The sequence below is a fragment of the Trichoderma aggressivum genome (genome assembly GCF_033847375.1).
Source record: "Trichoderma aggressivum f. europaeum strain CBS 100526 chromosome Unknown scaffold_042, whole genome shotgun sequence".
In the NCBI taxonomy this organism is placed as follows: Eukaryota; Fungi; Ascomycota; class Sordariomycetes; order Hypocreales; family Hypocreaceae; genus Trichoderma; species Trichoderma aggressivum.
In genome coordinates this window covers 132,948-148,402 of record NW_026946408.1, presented here as the reverse complement: position 1 = coordinate 148,402, position 15,455 = coordinate 132,948, and the positions used below count along the sequence as shown (strand labels likewise).

The window sequence follows — 15,455 nt, the reverse complement described above, 5'->3', positions numbered from 1 at the left end:
ATAGTATATATATATACATGTACGAAGTGAATGAAGAAGCAAAAAAAAAAAGGGCAAGGGAGAGCGATGGTCGGGCTATGAAGACGATTGATGTATGGAGTATGTTTGGGTTAGAAATGCGCCCCCCACCCACTGTATAATACAAAGCATATTGTAAAATAAGTTGGAAACCCGTCCTCCTCTTGCACAAACAGAATAATACAATATGATATACAAGTCATAACAGATTCCCTTTTCCTCCAAAGGCTTTCTAATGAAAAGTCTAGCTGAATTGGTCGTTGTGATGAAGGAGAGCTGCCTCCCCCTTTTGCGCCATGGCAGTGTAGCTGTCAAGTCGGCGCTGTGCCTCGTCCTGCTCACGCAGCTGCTTTTTGCGCTCGTAGACAGCACGCACCGTGGCTCTAATTTGATCCTTGCCTTCATCATAATTGGCGCGCGCGAGCTTCACAACGCTGTCTATCTGATCCGGAGTGTAGACAAAGTTCCATGTGCTCAAGTAGTCCGTGGTGCCGGGAGAGATGCCAGGAATCTTGTCGTTGGAGAGAAGCGGGAGGTAAACAACAGTGAGCCCTGCGTCCGGCTCCATCAATCTCCACGAGGTGTCATCCGTGATAGGTTTTGTAATGGGCGGGGAGTCCGTAGATCGCTCCTCTGTTGTCCCTACCCATACAGAGCAGTAGCCGAGTTCGCCGGCCTTTTCACTTCCGGGCATGAACTTGGATTCTTCGTCAAGCTTTGCCGCCTTGGTACCCTCGCGCTTTAAGGCGGCTTTGCGAAGGTCCTCCTGGGTAGCCTGAGCTTCTTCTACCTTGCGTTCTGCCTCGGCGGGTGTCATAGCCTGAGCTTCTTCGAGCTCCTTTCTTGCCTGCTCCGGTGTCTCGTCGGGTTTTGGCCAGCCAATGCCCACCGGCCATCCCTTGATTCCACGCTGTCGTGCATAGCCATCCGCAACAGAAAGCCAATTGTCCGTCTTGATGTCGGCCGAGGCATCAAAGGCAATGAGGATGTCGACATTTCGTCCAGGCCGGAGCAGTGGGTATATGGGCAAGTTGTTTGACATTCCCGCATCCATGAGCTGAATATACTCTCCGTCCAGAATGCTCCTTGGCGTCGTGCGAGGCAGCTTCCCGTACATCTGATAGGCGAAATTAGGGATAATGGCAGGATCTATAGGGTGTACTTTGCTCAAATCTCCATTTCGGACTGACACCAAGTCATCTATCGTCTGGAATCCCGTAATCGTTCTAAGAAGGGGTCTAATCTCGCGATAGTAATGGCTGAGCGTTGCGCAGAATGCGCTTCCAAATATACCCATCAGAAGAGGCGTCCTTACTTCTGGTAGGTGGAATCCATGATCAGACACGTCGCGCCCATCGGAAAAGCGTCTACCGAGGGCCCATGTCGGTATCCCGGCAGAAAACTCCTCGCAAAAGAACTCATAGGGAGTGATCTCGAACCACTGAAAGTAAGGTTCCTTCTTTATCTCTTCCACCGTGCTCATTGGGGGATCCTGCTTTGGCGGGTCCTGAGGCTCTGCCGCGGGAATTTCATGGCGGACAGCAGTGTAAATGGGCAGTGGGCGTTGTCCATGCCGCAGGTATAGGCGCTGATTCGATAGCTTGAAATCTCTAGCATCAACGCCCAGTTCACCCCTTGGAATCAAGAACCTGGCTCCTAGTAGTAACCCGTATATATCGACGAGGCCAAAGTCAGCGTGGGCGTCTCCCTTGAGTTTTTCCACCAGTCCACTCAGCAAATACTTGCTTGTCGGTAGAGAAGTGAGAGATTGAAAGGCAACAGGCGGGTATGCTATGTGCGTAGATGCTCTGGCTTTCAGATGCTGTATAAGAGAGCCAACACTCCCTTTCGAAAAGGAAGAAAGGTAGAGTAGCTGAAGCCAACACGAACCACTTACGCCGGCCGTATACGTAACACAGTCGAAGAGTCCGTCCTCGTCTGTCGCAAACATAGATCCACTGCCTGCTATCAGGGCCCGCATCCCCCCTCCTGATCCGCACATGGCAATCGTTGGCACATCATCGGGGTTGATGTCTTTTTCTTCAAGTCCGAGATAGCTTGCCAACGCCGCCCTAGTGACAAGTTTCCGTCTCAACAGGTAATCCTTTTCTTCATCACATAGTTCCGAGGAGACTCGGACATTAGCAGTGTACCGGATCTCGGGGTTGATTAAAGGGTCATGAGCCTCCTGCCATATCTCTTCTGCCAGCGATCCTGGAGACACGGATAGCTCCCGCTGAAGCTTCCTCACATACATGGGTATGTTTTTCCACCACTCCGGGGTAATGGCATCAACCAGCTTGTCGGACAGAGCAGCCCATTCGAGCTCAGCCGTGGCCGAGAGGAATTCGAACTGCCGCGCGAAGTAAGCCCACGCGCCATCGTCAGTTTTTTCAGTCACGAGCTGATAGGATTCCTGAGCGTCGCCTTCTCGTCCCTCTTCTTTCCTCCTCTTAGCTTTTTGGCTCTCGGAAAGGCGAGCAAAGTCCTCTGACGGGTACAGCCACCATGTGAAGAGTCCCAGCGCAAGGACAGTTGCCGGTATGCTTGTGTGCTGCTGGTGTCTCCTTCGACGTTTCGACTGTGTAAAGAAGCCGCGATCCAACTTGGAACCTGATGCCGAGGGTTGTCGTGCAACTCTCAGACAAGGACCGAGAGATGTCAACGGCCGCGGCAATTTCACGGGATATCTCATGGCGAACGTATAATGTTTGGCTCTGAGCCCCACGACAACCAGAGTGTCAGTCAAAATAGCAATGACATCAGCCTCGAGATGATTAAAAGACTCTTAAGTTGTGTCGCCGTTGATCTTCATTCCGTGCAATTCATGATGGTGAATTTGTTGGTTTGTGAGACGGTAAGTTTTAGAGACAGTTGAGAGCAATTAATTGCGAGGTCTGGCGTGATGAGACAAAAGCATTAAGCGTAGCTACTTTGCGTTGGCGTAGACGTTACGTCAATGTCAAGGTAGTTCGGTACCTTTGAGAATGCAGGCCGGACACGCCACTAAGACGTACCTGCTGAAGCAGTTTTAGCATGTGGAAGCGTCTAGCTTGGCGTCTACCCTGTTCTTGCACTTGCACTACGAGAATATACTGGGAGGGAAGAAGAAAAAGAAAAATCTAATTCAAATGGATGGGGGGGTTTTTTTTTTTTGGCTTAGTAGCTTCTCTCTGACTCTTTACCATTTGAACAGTGGATTGGATTAATAGGAAGAAGACAGCTGCCTAAGAGGAAAAGAGCCCAGGGTAAAAGTGGCCGGATGACTCTTATCGAGGATATAAGCAAATGCCCAAGTGACCTTTGACGCCTATATTTACCTTCGTAGACCTACCATTAGTAGGTAAAGATAAAGATAATGCACATATTTCACTTTTGAGCTGCAGAATCTTGATACCAACAACAATCACTTCTACTCACGTATTAGCTAATCTAAACTTTAGAGCTCTTCGACTGATGCTCAGACTTTCGTGAGACTTGCTGGTGGCCCATTTTTACTTTTGTTTGCAAGTTGCCAATACCTTAGCCCGCTGCACAGAGACACCAACCAGTACCTCAAGAGTACTTCCAATCATAAGCCAACCGATAGCCAAGTCCAGCGCACCCACCACCTAAATCCTATCAGATAGCGGCTCTTTCCAGGTGGCCAGTAGGTACCTCCAAGTGGATGGGCGCTTGTCCCAGGCTGGTGGTGGGGTTGCCGTCTTTTTAGTGGAGCCCCAGCAGATCTCGCATAGATTTTTTGCGCCCCAAATAACTTTTTTCGTCGCGACGGAATTGCTGCTCCAACCTTTTGTTTTTATCATCAACCTCGAGACCCAACCATCGCCTTTTCTCATCTTCGCCTCGAATCGTGTTTTTCTGAGCGGCACGTGAATTGATCCCACAGGTGAGCTTTTATTTGGTCTAGCGGCAGTGCAGCTCGACGTTTAGCGGGCGATCGATCAGCATCTTTGGAGCTGCCCTGCTGCCTTCGCTGGAAGAGTCAGAATTAGAATTACTCACACCTTCGCCGCCTCACCAGATTTGCAATCACAACCCGCGATACCCTCCTTCAATCGCCAAGGCGCTACAAGTCTATAGCAAACCCATTCTTCGATTCTCTCCTCCCCAAATTCCATCATGAGCGAAGCAGAGGCTGTTCAGAACCCTACTGAGCCCGTGGCTCCCGTTGAGGAGGCTCCCGTCGAGGAGAAGGCCATTGAGCAGCCCGAGGCGACTGAGACCAAGGAGGCTGAGGTAGCTGAGGCCAAGGAGGCTGAGGTAGCTGAGGCCAAGGAGGCTGAGGAGACCGAGGAGACTGTGAAGACCGAGGAGACTGAAGAGACCAAGGAGACTGAGGAGACCAAGGAGACTGAAGAGACTAAAGAGACTGAGGCAGCTGAGGCCAAGGAGACTGAGGAGACCGAAAAGAAGAATGGCACCAACATTCTCAAGACTACAGCCAAGCTTGACCGCGAGCATGCGTCAAACAACCGCAAATTTGATCCCTCTGTCCGACAAGTGACCGACGACCCCGAGGAGATCAGGAAGCAGGTGAGAAAGCGCAGCAAATCATACTCCCAAAAGCCATCTATGCTGACTAGTAAATCTTGAAAACTGCAGGTTGAGTTTTACTTTGGCGACTGGAACTTCCCCCAGGACAAGTTCATGTGGGAGACGTGCGGAGGATCCGAGAACAAGCCCATGCCGATCGAAAAGATTCACTCATTCAAGCGTATGCGCTGCTTCCAGCCCTACAGCGCTGTTGTTGCCGCCCTCCGGGAGAGCAAGGTGCTCGAGGTTGTTGGAGAGGAAGGCAAGGAGGGCGTCAAGCGCAAGGTGCCCTACAAGCCAATGCCCGCCTCCAAGGCCAAGGCCGAGGCTGCCACCGTCTACGCCAAGGGCTTCGGTGACGAGCAGCCCGATACTCAGTTCGAGCTGGAGACCTTCTTTGCCCAGTTCGGCGAAGTCAATGGCCTGAAGCTCCGTCGCACCAACGAGGGCCTCTTCAAGGGCTCCGTCTTTGTCACATTTGCCGATGAGGAGACGGCCAAGAAGTTCATCGCCCTGGACCCCTCTCCCAAGTGGAAGGAACACGACCTGAAGATCATGTCCAAGCACGACTACTGCGAGGAGAAGAGCGACCTGATCAAGCAGGGAAAGCTGGCACCTAACGGGACATCGCAGAAGAAGTTTTACGAGGGCAGGGACTCTGGCAAGAGGGTCACCCGCAGCGGTGCGTCTGGAAATCAGGATGATTGGAAGAAGCGACGTGACCAGGATCAGAAGAGTGGATTTAGAGGCGGTCGCGGAGGCCGTGGTGGCCGTGGCCGAGGTGGTCGAGGCGGTCGTGGTCGAGGCGGTCGTGATCGCGACTCTGGCCGACAGGAGTAAGTCGACCTGACTGACTAACTGATTGATTGGGAATCCAAACTAACATGTTTATTAGGAAACGCGTGGACGCTGCCGCTACTAACCTGAAGAGACCCCGGGAGGACGATGCCGCTGCCGCCCCGGCTGCGAAGAAGGTTGATACCAAGACTGAGTGAAAACGTTGCTACGCGCAATCAGGCTCTTAGTTTACTCGTTCGCCATCTCATTTTAGAGATGCAGCACGATTTTCTCTCTCTCTCTATTCGGGCATCTAATCATCATCATAAAGACGAGCCAACTTGAACACGGTGCTTAAAAGATTGCACCTGGCTTTCGGTCTACCCAAATCTACAGTTGATGGGTTAATATTGGGCGTATCTTACATTTTTGTTTCGTGTATCATCATAGGTACTAGGTATGCATGCGTCGGTTTTTCAATGGGGTCATATATCAACCGACGGGTAGCTGGGCTTTAGCTGAGATTGTAGCAGCTGATTTAACAAACAAAATATACATGATGAAGCCCGAGATGTCTCATTCAGTGAATACTTTTGGTGCCAAGTCGGCTTGTTACCTGTGTTGAATCGGCTATATGGATCTTGACCTGCCTTTTTTACTAACCTTCTTAACAGAGGTACTTTTGTAGTATCAATATAGTACAGGTCGGTTAGTACTAAGTAAATCATGACATCACGTGGTAGCTTTTGAAAGGGCGCATCTTGATATCCTGCTGTCTTCTGTCACCCGATGTCATACCGTACGTGTCTCTGTATATAAAAGATTCGGCACAAGATGACCATTGTTGTAAAGAATGGAAGCACGCCCTTGCATGTCAAACCAGAAAAAGCCCCATTGCTGAGTTAAGAAGCGATAAGAAGACAAAAGTAAATACCTAGTAGATACGCAAAAGAATACGCCCATGCAATGTACATGTACGAATGGCGCTACTACCGGAGAGGCAGCCCATTATCTCCGAAACGAAAACGAGCACTTCTCACCTTTTTTTCATCACGCTTGCTTGCTTGCCTGACGACAAATAGGCGTTTAAAAGCGGCCATGGAATCAAAACCCCGAATCAGCAATCCCGTCAAGAGATTATTGTCATATCATCTCCTTCGACTTTTGCCGAGAGAGTGCTCACTGATCGCGTATCATGCCGTGTTGGCAGTTGTATTATAAGGGTAGCATTACTCCGTATTGATAATCAAGGCCAACGGAGATTCCGTGGGTTATCCAGCCTTTCCTTACACCGAGCTTTCTACCGGCCAAAAAAAGAGAAAAAAAGTCATCATTGAAAAAAAAAAATGGGTTGTTACTTTTGCCTCCCTAGCAGCAGTCGGTGCCGCATCGGCAAATGGAGATCTCTTCAGGCCCAAGGAGATCGGATGAAGCTGCCGCGTAGTGGATTCGAGCATGTAACGAAAATTCCCCCGTAGTTGCATCTGCATCCTTTCGGGGGAGCTTCTGTTTTATTATTTCCGCCTCTTCTTTCTTCTCTATTTAGTACCCTTTTTTTTTTTTTTTTTTTTTTTTTTTTTTTTTTCATTCGTGCTTGAGAATCTGCACCAAAGTCGTTCGCTTCCAACTCATTCGGCTCTTGGACTAGATCGGCTTTTGAAGTCGCGTGCTCTTTTGGTTTCCCCATTGAACTTGACCAGTTCTGCTTCACCATTGCGATCCAAGTCTTGAGTGTGCTGGGAAAAGGACGATTTGAGCAGCTGCTTTATACCCCTTTGTCGGATTATACCTCGTCACAGCGCTCCTTTTTTGTAAAACAAGACATCATCTTAGTGTCTAATTGACATGCAAACCCACTCTCGTCTCCCACACTGCTTATAAGTCGCTTGGGTCCTTGCTCCCAAGCATTCGATGAGGTCATGATGTCTGGACCAACCGCAGAAGCAGATTCCAAATCGATAGAGGAGATTTCCTCGGCAGCTCCTAACCAAAATAGAAACGAAGAAAAGCATGGCCAAACTGCCCATCTGGACTCGGACAAGCATGAGTACTCGACCACTCTCTCAGACTCAACGGGAGATGACGACGCATCAACCATCGACCAGCCTGAAGGCGGTTTGCCGCTGGCCCGTGGGCAGTCCATGTCGCGAACAGTGTCCGAGATAAGAGACGGCATCCAGAATCAGAGGGATCTGGAGCTGGGAGACGATGTCGTTGAGAAATCACCCACGGTCAGGCCCGATGACCCGAATCTGATCAGGTGGAACGGCCCCGACGACCCAGAGAATCCAAAGAACTGGGTACACAGAAGGAAATGGGCCGCCGTCTTCTGTGGTACGTGTCGAATCGAATCGCATCTTCTTTCGTCGTTGGCTTACTGACGTTGCCCACAGTCTCTTGCTTCACCCTCCTCTCACCAGTTGCCTCGAGCATGGTTGCCCCTGGCCTCCCCCAAATCAGCAGGGACTTGCACATCACGGAGGAGATTGAAAGCGCCCTCGTGCTGTCCATCTTCGTGGCTGCCTACGCGGTCGGCCCTCTGATCTGGGGCCCCCTATCCGAGCTGTATGGCCGAGCCATCATCCTCCAGCTCTCCAATCTGTTTTTTCTCTTCTTCAACTTGGGCTGCGGCCTCGCCAGGACGAGCGCCCAAATGTTCGTCTTTCGTTTCCTCGCGGGCATTGGAGGATCCGCGCCTCTGGCCATTGGTGGTGGTGTTTTGGGCGACTTGTTCACCGCCGAGGAGAGAGGAAAGGCCATGAGCATCTATTCGCTGATGCCGCTGCTTGGCCCGGCTCTGGGGCCGATTGCCGGAGGCTGGGTGTCCGAACGCACCACCTGGCGATGGGTCTTTTACAGCACCACCATTGCTGACGGTCTTGTCCAGGTGGCGGGCGTATTCTTTCTTCAGGAGACGTATGCGCCGGTTCTGTTGCAGCGCAAGAAAGCGGCCCTGATCAAGGAGACGGGCAACACCAACCTCGTCACAGAATACGACGATCCAAACAAGACTCTTACCCAAACGCTAACAATTGCTCTGACTCGCCCGTTCCGCATGTTGTTCACGCAACCCATTGTACAGGTCATGTCTCTGTACATGATGTATCTGTACGGCGTAACGTATCTGATTCTCTCCACGTTCGCCAGCCTCTGGGCAACCCAGTACCACGAAAGCCCAGGCATAGCCGGCCTCAACTACATCTCCCTCGGCCTTGGCTTCTTCCTGGGTGCTCAGACCTGCGCGCCGCTACAGGACCGCATCTACGCCGCTCTCAAGAGACGTTACGTGCCGGACGGCGGCCCCGGACGTCCAGAATTCCGTGTTCCCTTATTGATTCCAGGGTCGATTCTCCTGCCCATCGGCATCTTCATCTACTCGTGGACCGCAGAAGCACACACGCACTGGATCGGCCCCAACATTGGCGCCGTCGTCTTTGGCTTCGGCATCATCATCGGATTCCAGTGCATCCAGGGATACATGGTGGACTCGTATACTCGATACGCAGCCAGTGCCGTGGGAGCGGTGACCGTTTTGCGCAGTCTGGCAGGCTTTGGATTCCCTCTATTCGCGCCGGCCATGTACAACAAACTTGGATATGGAATTGGGGGGACGGTTCTGGCGGCAATTGCAATTGGGATTGGGTTCCCCAGCCCGATCTTCTTGTGGTTTTACGGGCCGAAGCTGAGAGCTGCAAGTAAGTTTGCGGCTTGATTGAGGGGAAGGGGCTTTTTAAAAGAATGATATTGTGAGATGAAAAAAAGAGATGGGAAGAAAGAGATGAGAAAGAAAACAAGGTGATGAAGGTGACGTGGCGGTAGATGTAATAAAGGGGCACGTGATGGGGAAAGTCAGTATTATGATGATCAAGTTTTATGAGACACATAGATTCAGAAACACTCAAAAGTAGTAGCATGGTTAGATTTTTATGTATATAATGTAATGAACAAGATGATACAAGTTGAAGATGAAAGGAGAGTAAGAAATTTTAATCTCATATTCTAAACACTTGCTCTGCTATATCTGTATCTTCATTCTAACATCCAACCCCCCCTTTCTTCTCTAATCATGTAGTCCAAACAATCTATCAACTTATATCCAACCCCCTTTCTTATCCTTAAACAGAGTAATCCATCTTCTTATCTCCAACAATGCCCCAAAACTCCTCCACAAGCTCCTTCTGCCCGCTCGGCGCTCCCCTGACAGCAAGATACAGCCTCTCGTCCACCGATGGATCCCATTGCCCTGGATTACCGCCGGCCATGATGCCTCCCGCCTCCTTGAGGATACACCAACCCGCGCAAACGTCCCACGCCCAGCATCCGCCCTCCCAATAGGCGTCCATCTGGCCCGCAGCCACGGCAGCAATGTTGAGCGCCGCAGAGCCCAGCGACCGCAGCGAGTGCACCATGGCACCGCCCGTCTCCTTGGTGGCGGCAAGCTTCTTGAACACCTCCGTCTTGAGCTCGAAGTTGTGCCCGTCACGGGTAGAGCCCCATTCGATGGCGATAAGAGCGTTGGCCAGGCCCTCCAATGGACGCGGAGAGGTGGCGAGGGGCAGCTTCTGGGGGGTCGTTCCCTTGATGCGGGTCATGTATGCGCCGTGAGACTTGATTGCGGTGAAGAGCAGGTCCTGGTAGGGGTTGTAGATGACGCCGATGACGGGCTCGCGGTCAATGGCGAGGCCGAGGGAGATGCAGGCGTTGGGGAAAGAGTGGACAAAGTTTGTTGTTCCTTGGGTAGAGTTGGTGAGTTTGAAGTTGGACATGGAGGGATGAAGGTATAAGCAGTTCAGGATCGCGACAAAACTTACCATCAATGGGATCAACGACGAATGTCGGCTCCGGCCCAAGTTTGGTGCCAGGCTTGTATGTTTCCTCGCCCATGAACGAAAACTCGGGATACGCCGTCGAGAGGCGCGACGAGACCATTTTCTCAACTGCCTGATCAACCTCTGTGACGATATCGACGGCTACATATACATCTCGTGTCAGTCCCATGAAATACAAGGTATGAATAGGCATCTCGTCACGTACAATTGAGCTTTGTCCCCGTGCCGATATCAGCTGGGTTTGCAGAGAGAATCGTGCGGCCGGCCTCATACGCCACGAGCACCATTTCATCGTGAATGGCCTGCAAGTTGAGATCCGCCATTGTGAATGAGCCTCTTTCTTTCTTTCTTGTAGCTCACTCCTTTCTGCCGCGTAACTGCTTATCCTGACTTGAAATTGTCTTTTGGATATTATAAGCCAATGAGTCAATGAGGTGACAAAAGTCTGAAGTGAGAAGTAAGAATGAGAGAAAGGAGCGCTGTTGGTGGCGTGAGATGAAGATGAAGATGAAGATGAAGCTACGAAAATGGCGGCCGAGGGGCCACTGTGGGAACTGGAGGGGCAGCTTTTGGGATGACGCTCATGACGTGGGGCTCGTCGGTTGGCGATGCGCTTTGGCGCTGCACAAGGACATTTTGCCTCCAAAGCGACAAAAGTAAAAAATGACTGTGGGAACTCGGGGCTTTAATCGGAAGTTTGCTCGATTGTTAATTTCTCATTGCAAACACCATTGAGTTAAATACTGCAAAGGGGGGGAAAAGAAGTCAAGCATCTTCAAAAGAGAAACGATTGTCATTTCGTAATGAGGACACGAGAGGCTGCCTCTCCATCCTATTCCTATGTAGTCGTGTGTACAATGCAAAGCTCCCGTTTTCCACATCAAATTAATCATAAAAAAGGTTATAAAAAAAAGCAAAAGATATAAAAAGAAAAAAGAAAAGGCCTCCAGGTACCGTATCATGAGGTAATAAAACAAGTTTTTTCGTTAAAGCAAGCCCACCCTCAACATACCGCCTTTTGTTTTTCCTTGTCCCATTGTTGCCCCCCTTCTTCTCTTCCTCATCACTCAGCTCTAGACGTCCTCTCGGAATATCGATCGTCGTTCGGCATGGCTGCTGCCAGAACTGCCCGGCCGCTCGCCCGCCCTGTGTCCTGCTGCCGCCATGTCCATGGGTCGCGGACTGACGCCCCTGAGGCTGACCTGCGCGTCATCGTCAAAAGGGTTCTGACGGCGGCCAGCCTCAGCTGCCGTCGCTGCTCCAGCGTCTCTGCTCGGCCGTCGCCCTCGCTCAACATCCTCTTCGTAGCCTGCATGAGCTGGCGGCGCTGGGCCTAGCCGGCTGCCGCCGTAGTTTGCGCCGGTGTACTCGGTGTGGCCTCCCAGCTCCTGCTCGTAGTAGCCGTATCCGTCAGCCTCGTTGCCCACGCGCGAGTCCCACGCATCGTCGGGGTCAAGCGGGCCAAAGCCGCGGTTTCCGGGGCCGCTGCCGCTGTGAAGCGACTGCTCGTAGGCGCCCGTTGCCGACCGGTCGTTGCGGTGCTTGAACTTGCGCGTAAGGTCGTTGAACCAGCCGACGACGCCGCCGCGAGCCGGTCTCGGTGGCCCGTAGGGCGTGTCTGATTTATGCCATGGCAGATACGACGATAGACTCGGAGGTGGAAGCTGTGTAGTTCGCCGTGGTTAGCCATACGTATCGAGAAACCCTCGCAGCCTTCAAGTTGTGCTGCCGCAGCTCCCGAAAGCTCGCTCTGCTTATCCGTGGTTGCTATGCGCCGCCGCAAAACAAAGAAAAACAACAAGACAAGCAAAGGAACAAAGACTCACCCCCAATCTCCGCGCTCGTAGCTGCGAGAAAACAACCCATCCAACAGCCGCCGCCACCAAAATCACCACAATCGCGATGACGATGCCTCCCGCGGTGGAAACCATGATCTCCTAGCCTCGTATCGTCTCTGGATCTGCGTCCCCCCCTTGCCGAAGCAAAACAAAGAAAAGCGTGAGAGTGTGAAGCGGTATGGAGAGGTAAATACAACCTCAATCAACAGGCTGGCGATGCGCTCGAGAAAATCCGGGCATCTGCTGGTTTCCGCAGTCGCTTTTCAACGCATAGGAGTGCTGCCGGTGCTGCTTGGGTCACTTTGCTAGGAGGAGCCTTGAATTGAGTGCGGGTAAAGTCACCTTTGGGGTCTGGGACTGCTGACGTCGAGCGACTTCCGCTTTGGGCACCTTATCGCTGCTATCGGGGCCAGGAATGCCTGGGCTTGGTTCCTGCGCCTGGAATACAGGGGGCCCTTGCTGCTTTTTAGCGACTAACACCGCTCAGTCATCCACTGCTATAATTAATCCGCCTCGAAAAGCGTCCATTCAATCCATCCAATATTCATCGCAGCTCACAAAAAGTAAGCAGCAAGACTACATCAAGTGTACTAATTATCTAGGCGGTTTGATGCTATTTTTAGCTCGCAACGGCTCGCTTCTTCATGCCAATGAATTTGTTCTCTACTCCATTCGAGGGTTTGGTTGGAAAAGGAAAAAAAAAATGGACTACCTCTCTATGGGGTGCCATGGATGTGAGTTCTTCTTAAACTGTCAGACCGAAGCTTGTAGTCTAGGCCTTGCCTGCTTCTAAATTTTAATGCCGAGCAAAACAAGCAAGATAGAAGAAACATGAAACATGAAACATGATAGAAACAGAAAAAGCCAGTCGTCAGAGGTATCATCGCAAAATGTTCAACGCTCAACGCATCAGCCATCATATGGGCACTCGTTCCACAGCCCTCCGCTCCGCACAAACTTGAGGCTATCAATAAAGCCGCTCAGCTTACACCGTCCCAGTCTGTCGGAATTGCACGTCCGCAGCGGAACCACTCGGTCGTTCAAGATGACCCGCACTAGCTCCTCGCTCGCATCGCTGCACTGCATCTTCTCCAAGTACATGCGGGCGCCAAACGGCACCACCCAGGAAGCAGAAAACCCGCGAAGGCGGCGAGGCGACAGCTTGTACTTGAGAGGCAGGTCCATAGTTGAGTTGAACAGCCCCAGGGCGGCGAAAATGGAAGACATGGTGTTGTCGTGCGAGAAATCTGCATACAGTTTGCTGTTTAGGGGGAAAGTCTCGGGCGAAGAGTCGAGCGTTGAGTTTGTCGTGGTATCGTCGTCCACAGGTGTACCGGTAAGCCTGGCAACCAACTCGTTGCCAAATCCAACTCCCTGAGACGGGCCCAGGGGATTGCCCTTGCCGTAGCCATACCATTTATCCAGTGACTGGAAATAGTCGTAGCTTGCCCACTCGTCCATGGAGAAGAGCCTGCAAAAGTCGGATGCCACGAGGCTAGTGTTTGCCACTGTGTTGAATGGGCACAAATCCATCATGAAGATGGTCTCAGTCAAGGTCAGATTTGCGCCTGGCAATTTGCTGTTGAGCCTCTTGGTAATGGCAGGTCCAAAAACTCCAAGCCATATCTTCTGGTGTGTAGCCACAATTTCGGATGCAGGGCCCTCTTCAAAGGCTGGACACGATCCGTGGTTCAGCGTGTTGTTGAACCCATCTTCTTCGGGGAGCACCAAAATGCTCTTTACTGGGTTCGAAGCGCCGCGATCTTGAGCTTTATAGTATCCTTCAACAAATCTCTGCGCCGATACAACTACTCGATCTGAACCCGATGCTCGAACAAAGGGATCAAACTGAGAGGCCAGATCCCGGTATCGCTGGAAAAATGCAGTTCCAGAATCAACCATCTGTTGTTCTCCAAACAGGGTGAGGTCATCAACGCCAAGGTGATAATCGTAATCTTTCAGGAACTCGAATCCCTTGCCGTAGTTTTTGACATTGCTCTGGATGCGTACAATCATGTCCCTGTAGAAATCAGACTTCTTCTGGGTAGGCGCTCGCGCTCCATGCCGTGACAGAATCTGGGCAAAAGTTACGTTGCACCCAGATGGGATTGATGCATCGATGGTAGACGGGACAGCGAACACGGGTGAGTATTGGCCCCAAATATGTGATACATCCGCCGTACAGTTCCCGACTGCCTCGCAAGCTGAGTATGACTTGGCTCGCCTTTCAACGTCATCAGGGTTAGCATTTCTCTCTCACGCTCCCCCTTGTTTGGTTCTACGGTTCACGGCTTTTGCGTTCCATACCCAAGTGAGACCATGGTCAGTAATATGGCAAAAAGCGCCATGCCTCCGAGTGACATTTTAATCAGCCTCGTCTGCCCCTGTGATGAAGATTCGTAAACGGATGGCCGCCGAGTCAGCGCCTGTCGACCTGACGCCTCCGCCTCTGGCTCTGGGATCGCGCTGTATTTGTATGTGTCTCGCGACACAGCACCCCTGATGGCGGCTATGATTCTAGGCACAGGCATGATTCGGGAAGGTCGATGAACACCATTAGATGGTTACTCTCGGCAAGACGTGCAACAGACAGCCTTGAGCAGCTCGGTCAGCCGCGAGAGTATAGTAAGAGAGGCGTGCCTGAGATGCGGCAAGGGATTGGCCGAATCGGCCTGCTCAGGCACTAATAGCCAAGAGCGGGATCGTTTATTCCCTACTCTGGATATGGAGAAAAAAGACGGTGGAATGCGACGCTCTGATCTTGGCTTGGATGTGTTGGGTATGGCTGCGCTTGGCTTGGCTGAGCTTCATTCGGTCTGTACTCCGTACCTGAGGTTAACAGGTGAAGGTTTGACTTAGGTAAGACAGCTAGACCAATCAGGGTAGACTGTTTAATGGTACCTCGGAACCCAGGCAATCTGTAAGAGAATCCAGGTACCCGAATACAAAGTCCATTTATTGGTGTTCCTGAAGAGCAGAATGAACAATGGAAAGGGAATGAATCCTGCATGGTGCATCTTGTGACGCCTTGGAGAACTGAGCCAACCAGCGCATCGCAATGCATTGCATTATCCAGCCCACGCCAATGCAGCGCGTCACTGCCCAAGGCACCGCTCGGCACTCTGGGTTGGGCACTAACACGCATATGCCGAGTCTTGCATCTTGGATGATGTAGAACCTCTGTCTATACGGACTTGACGGAGCACCTCTCCCTCAAACACATACACTGAGGATGAAACAGGTGCTCCCTTTTCTCTCTCTATCAATCGCTTCATTAAGCCTGTATATGGTATATTTCCTTTATTGAACCAATTTTCACCCAAAAAAAAACGCCCAAGGTGATTCGCTGGATGTCGCTCAGCTGCATCCGTCACTTATCACCTCCAGTGGTATAATCCATGGGTGCATTAGACCCATTCCATTCTATCCCAGCAGCCTATACCAAGCCTGCCCTCAT

The 15,455-nt window shown here is 51.4% G+C and overlaps 5 protein-coding genes across 5 annotated transcripts; 2 read left to right on the top strand and 3 right to left on the bottom strand.

The window, feature by feature from the left end:
* Window positions 1–262: 262 nt before the first annotated feature.
* Window positions 263–2,713, bottom strand: Triagg1_8517 (uncharacterized protein; the record flags this gene model as incomplete). Its single annotated transcript, XM_062903372.1, has 1 exon — window positions 263–2,713. One exon carries the CDS (start codon window positions 2,711–2,713, stop codon window positions 263–265), a length of 2,451 nt encoding a protein of 816 aa, XP_062752513.1.
* A 1,427-nt stretch (window positions 2,714–4,140) lies between these two features.
* On the top strand, window positions 4,141–5,549 carry Triagg1_8516 (uncharacterized protein; the record flags this gene model as incomplete). The annotated part of the gene is made up of 3 exons (XM_062903371.1): window positions 4,141–4,554; window positions 4,624–5,390; window positions 5,450–5,549. The coding sequence occupies 3 exons, from the start codon at window positions 4,141–4,143 to the stop codon at window positions 5,547–5,549; spliced, it is 1,281 nt and encodes a 426-aa protein (XP_062752512.1).
* Window positions 5,550–7,250: 1,701 nt separating this feature from the next.
* On the top strand, window positions 7,251–9,043 carry Triagg1_8515 (uncharacterized protein; the record flags this gene model as incomplete). Its single annotated transcript, XM_062903370.1, has 2 exons — window positions 7,251–7,665; window positions 7,725–9,043. The coding sequence occupies 2 exons, from the start codon at window positions 7,251–7,253 to the stop codon at window positions 9,041–9,043; spliced, it is 1,734 nt and encodes a 577-aa protein (XP_062752511.1).
* A 403-nt stretch (window positions 9,044–9,446) lies between these two features.
* Triagg1_8514 (uncharacterized protein) lies at window positions 9,447–10,483 on the bottom strand (the record flags this gene model as incomplete). Its single annotated transcript, XM_062903369.1, has 3 exons — window positions 9,447–10,063; window positions 10,143–10,301; window positions 10,366–10,483. 3 exons carry the CDS (start codon window positions 10,481–10,483, stop codon window positions 9,447–9,449), a joined length of 894 nt encoding a protein of 297 aa, XP_062752510.1.
* Window positions 10,484–11,233: 750 nt separating this feature from the next.
* On the bottom strand, window positions 11,234–14,529 carry Triagg1_8513 (uncharacterized protein; the record flags this gene model as incomplete). Its single annotated transcript, XM_062903368.1, has 5 exons — window positions 11,234–11,824; window positions 11,987–12,097; window positions 12,341–12,471; window positions 12,988–14,222; window positions 14,306–14,529. The coding sequence occupies 5 exons, from the start codon at window positions 14,527–14,529 to the stop codon at window positions 11,234–11,236; spliced, it is 2,292 nt and encodes a 763-aa protein (XP_062752509.1).
* Window positions 14,530–15,455: the final 926 nt, after the last annotated feature.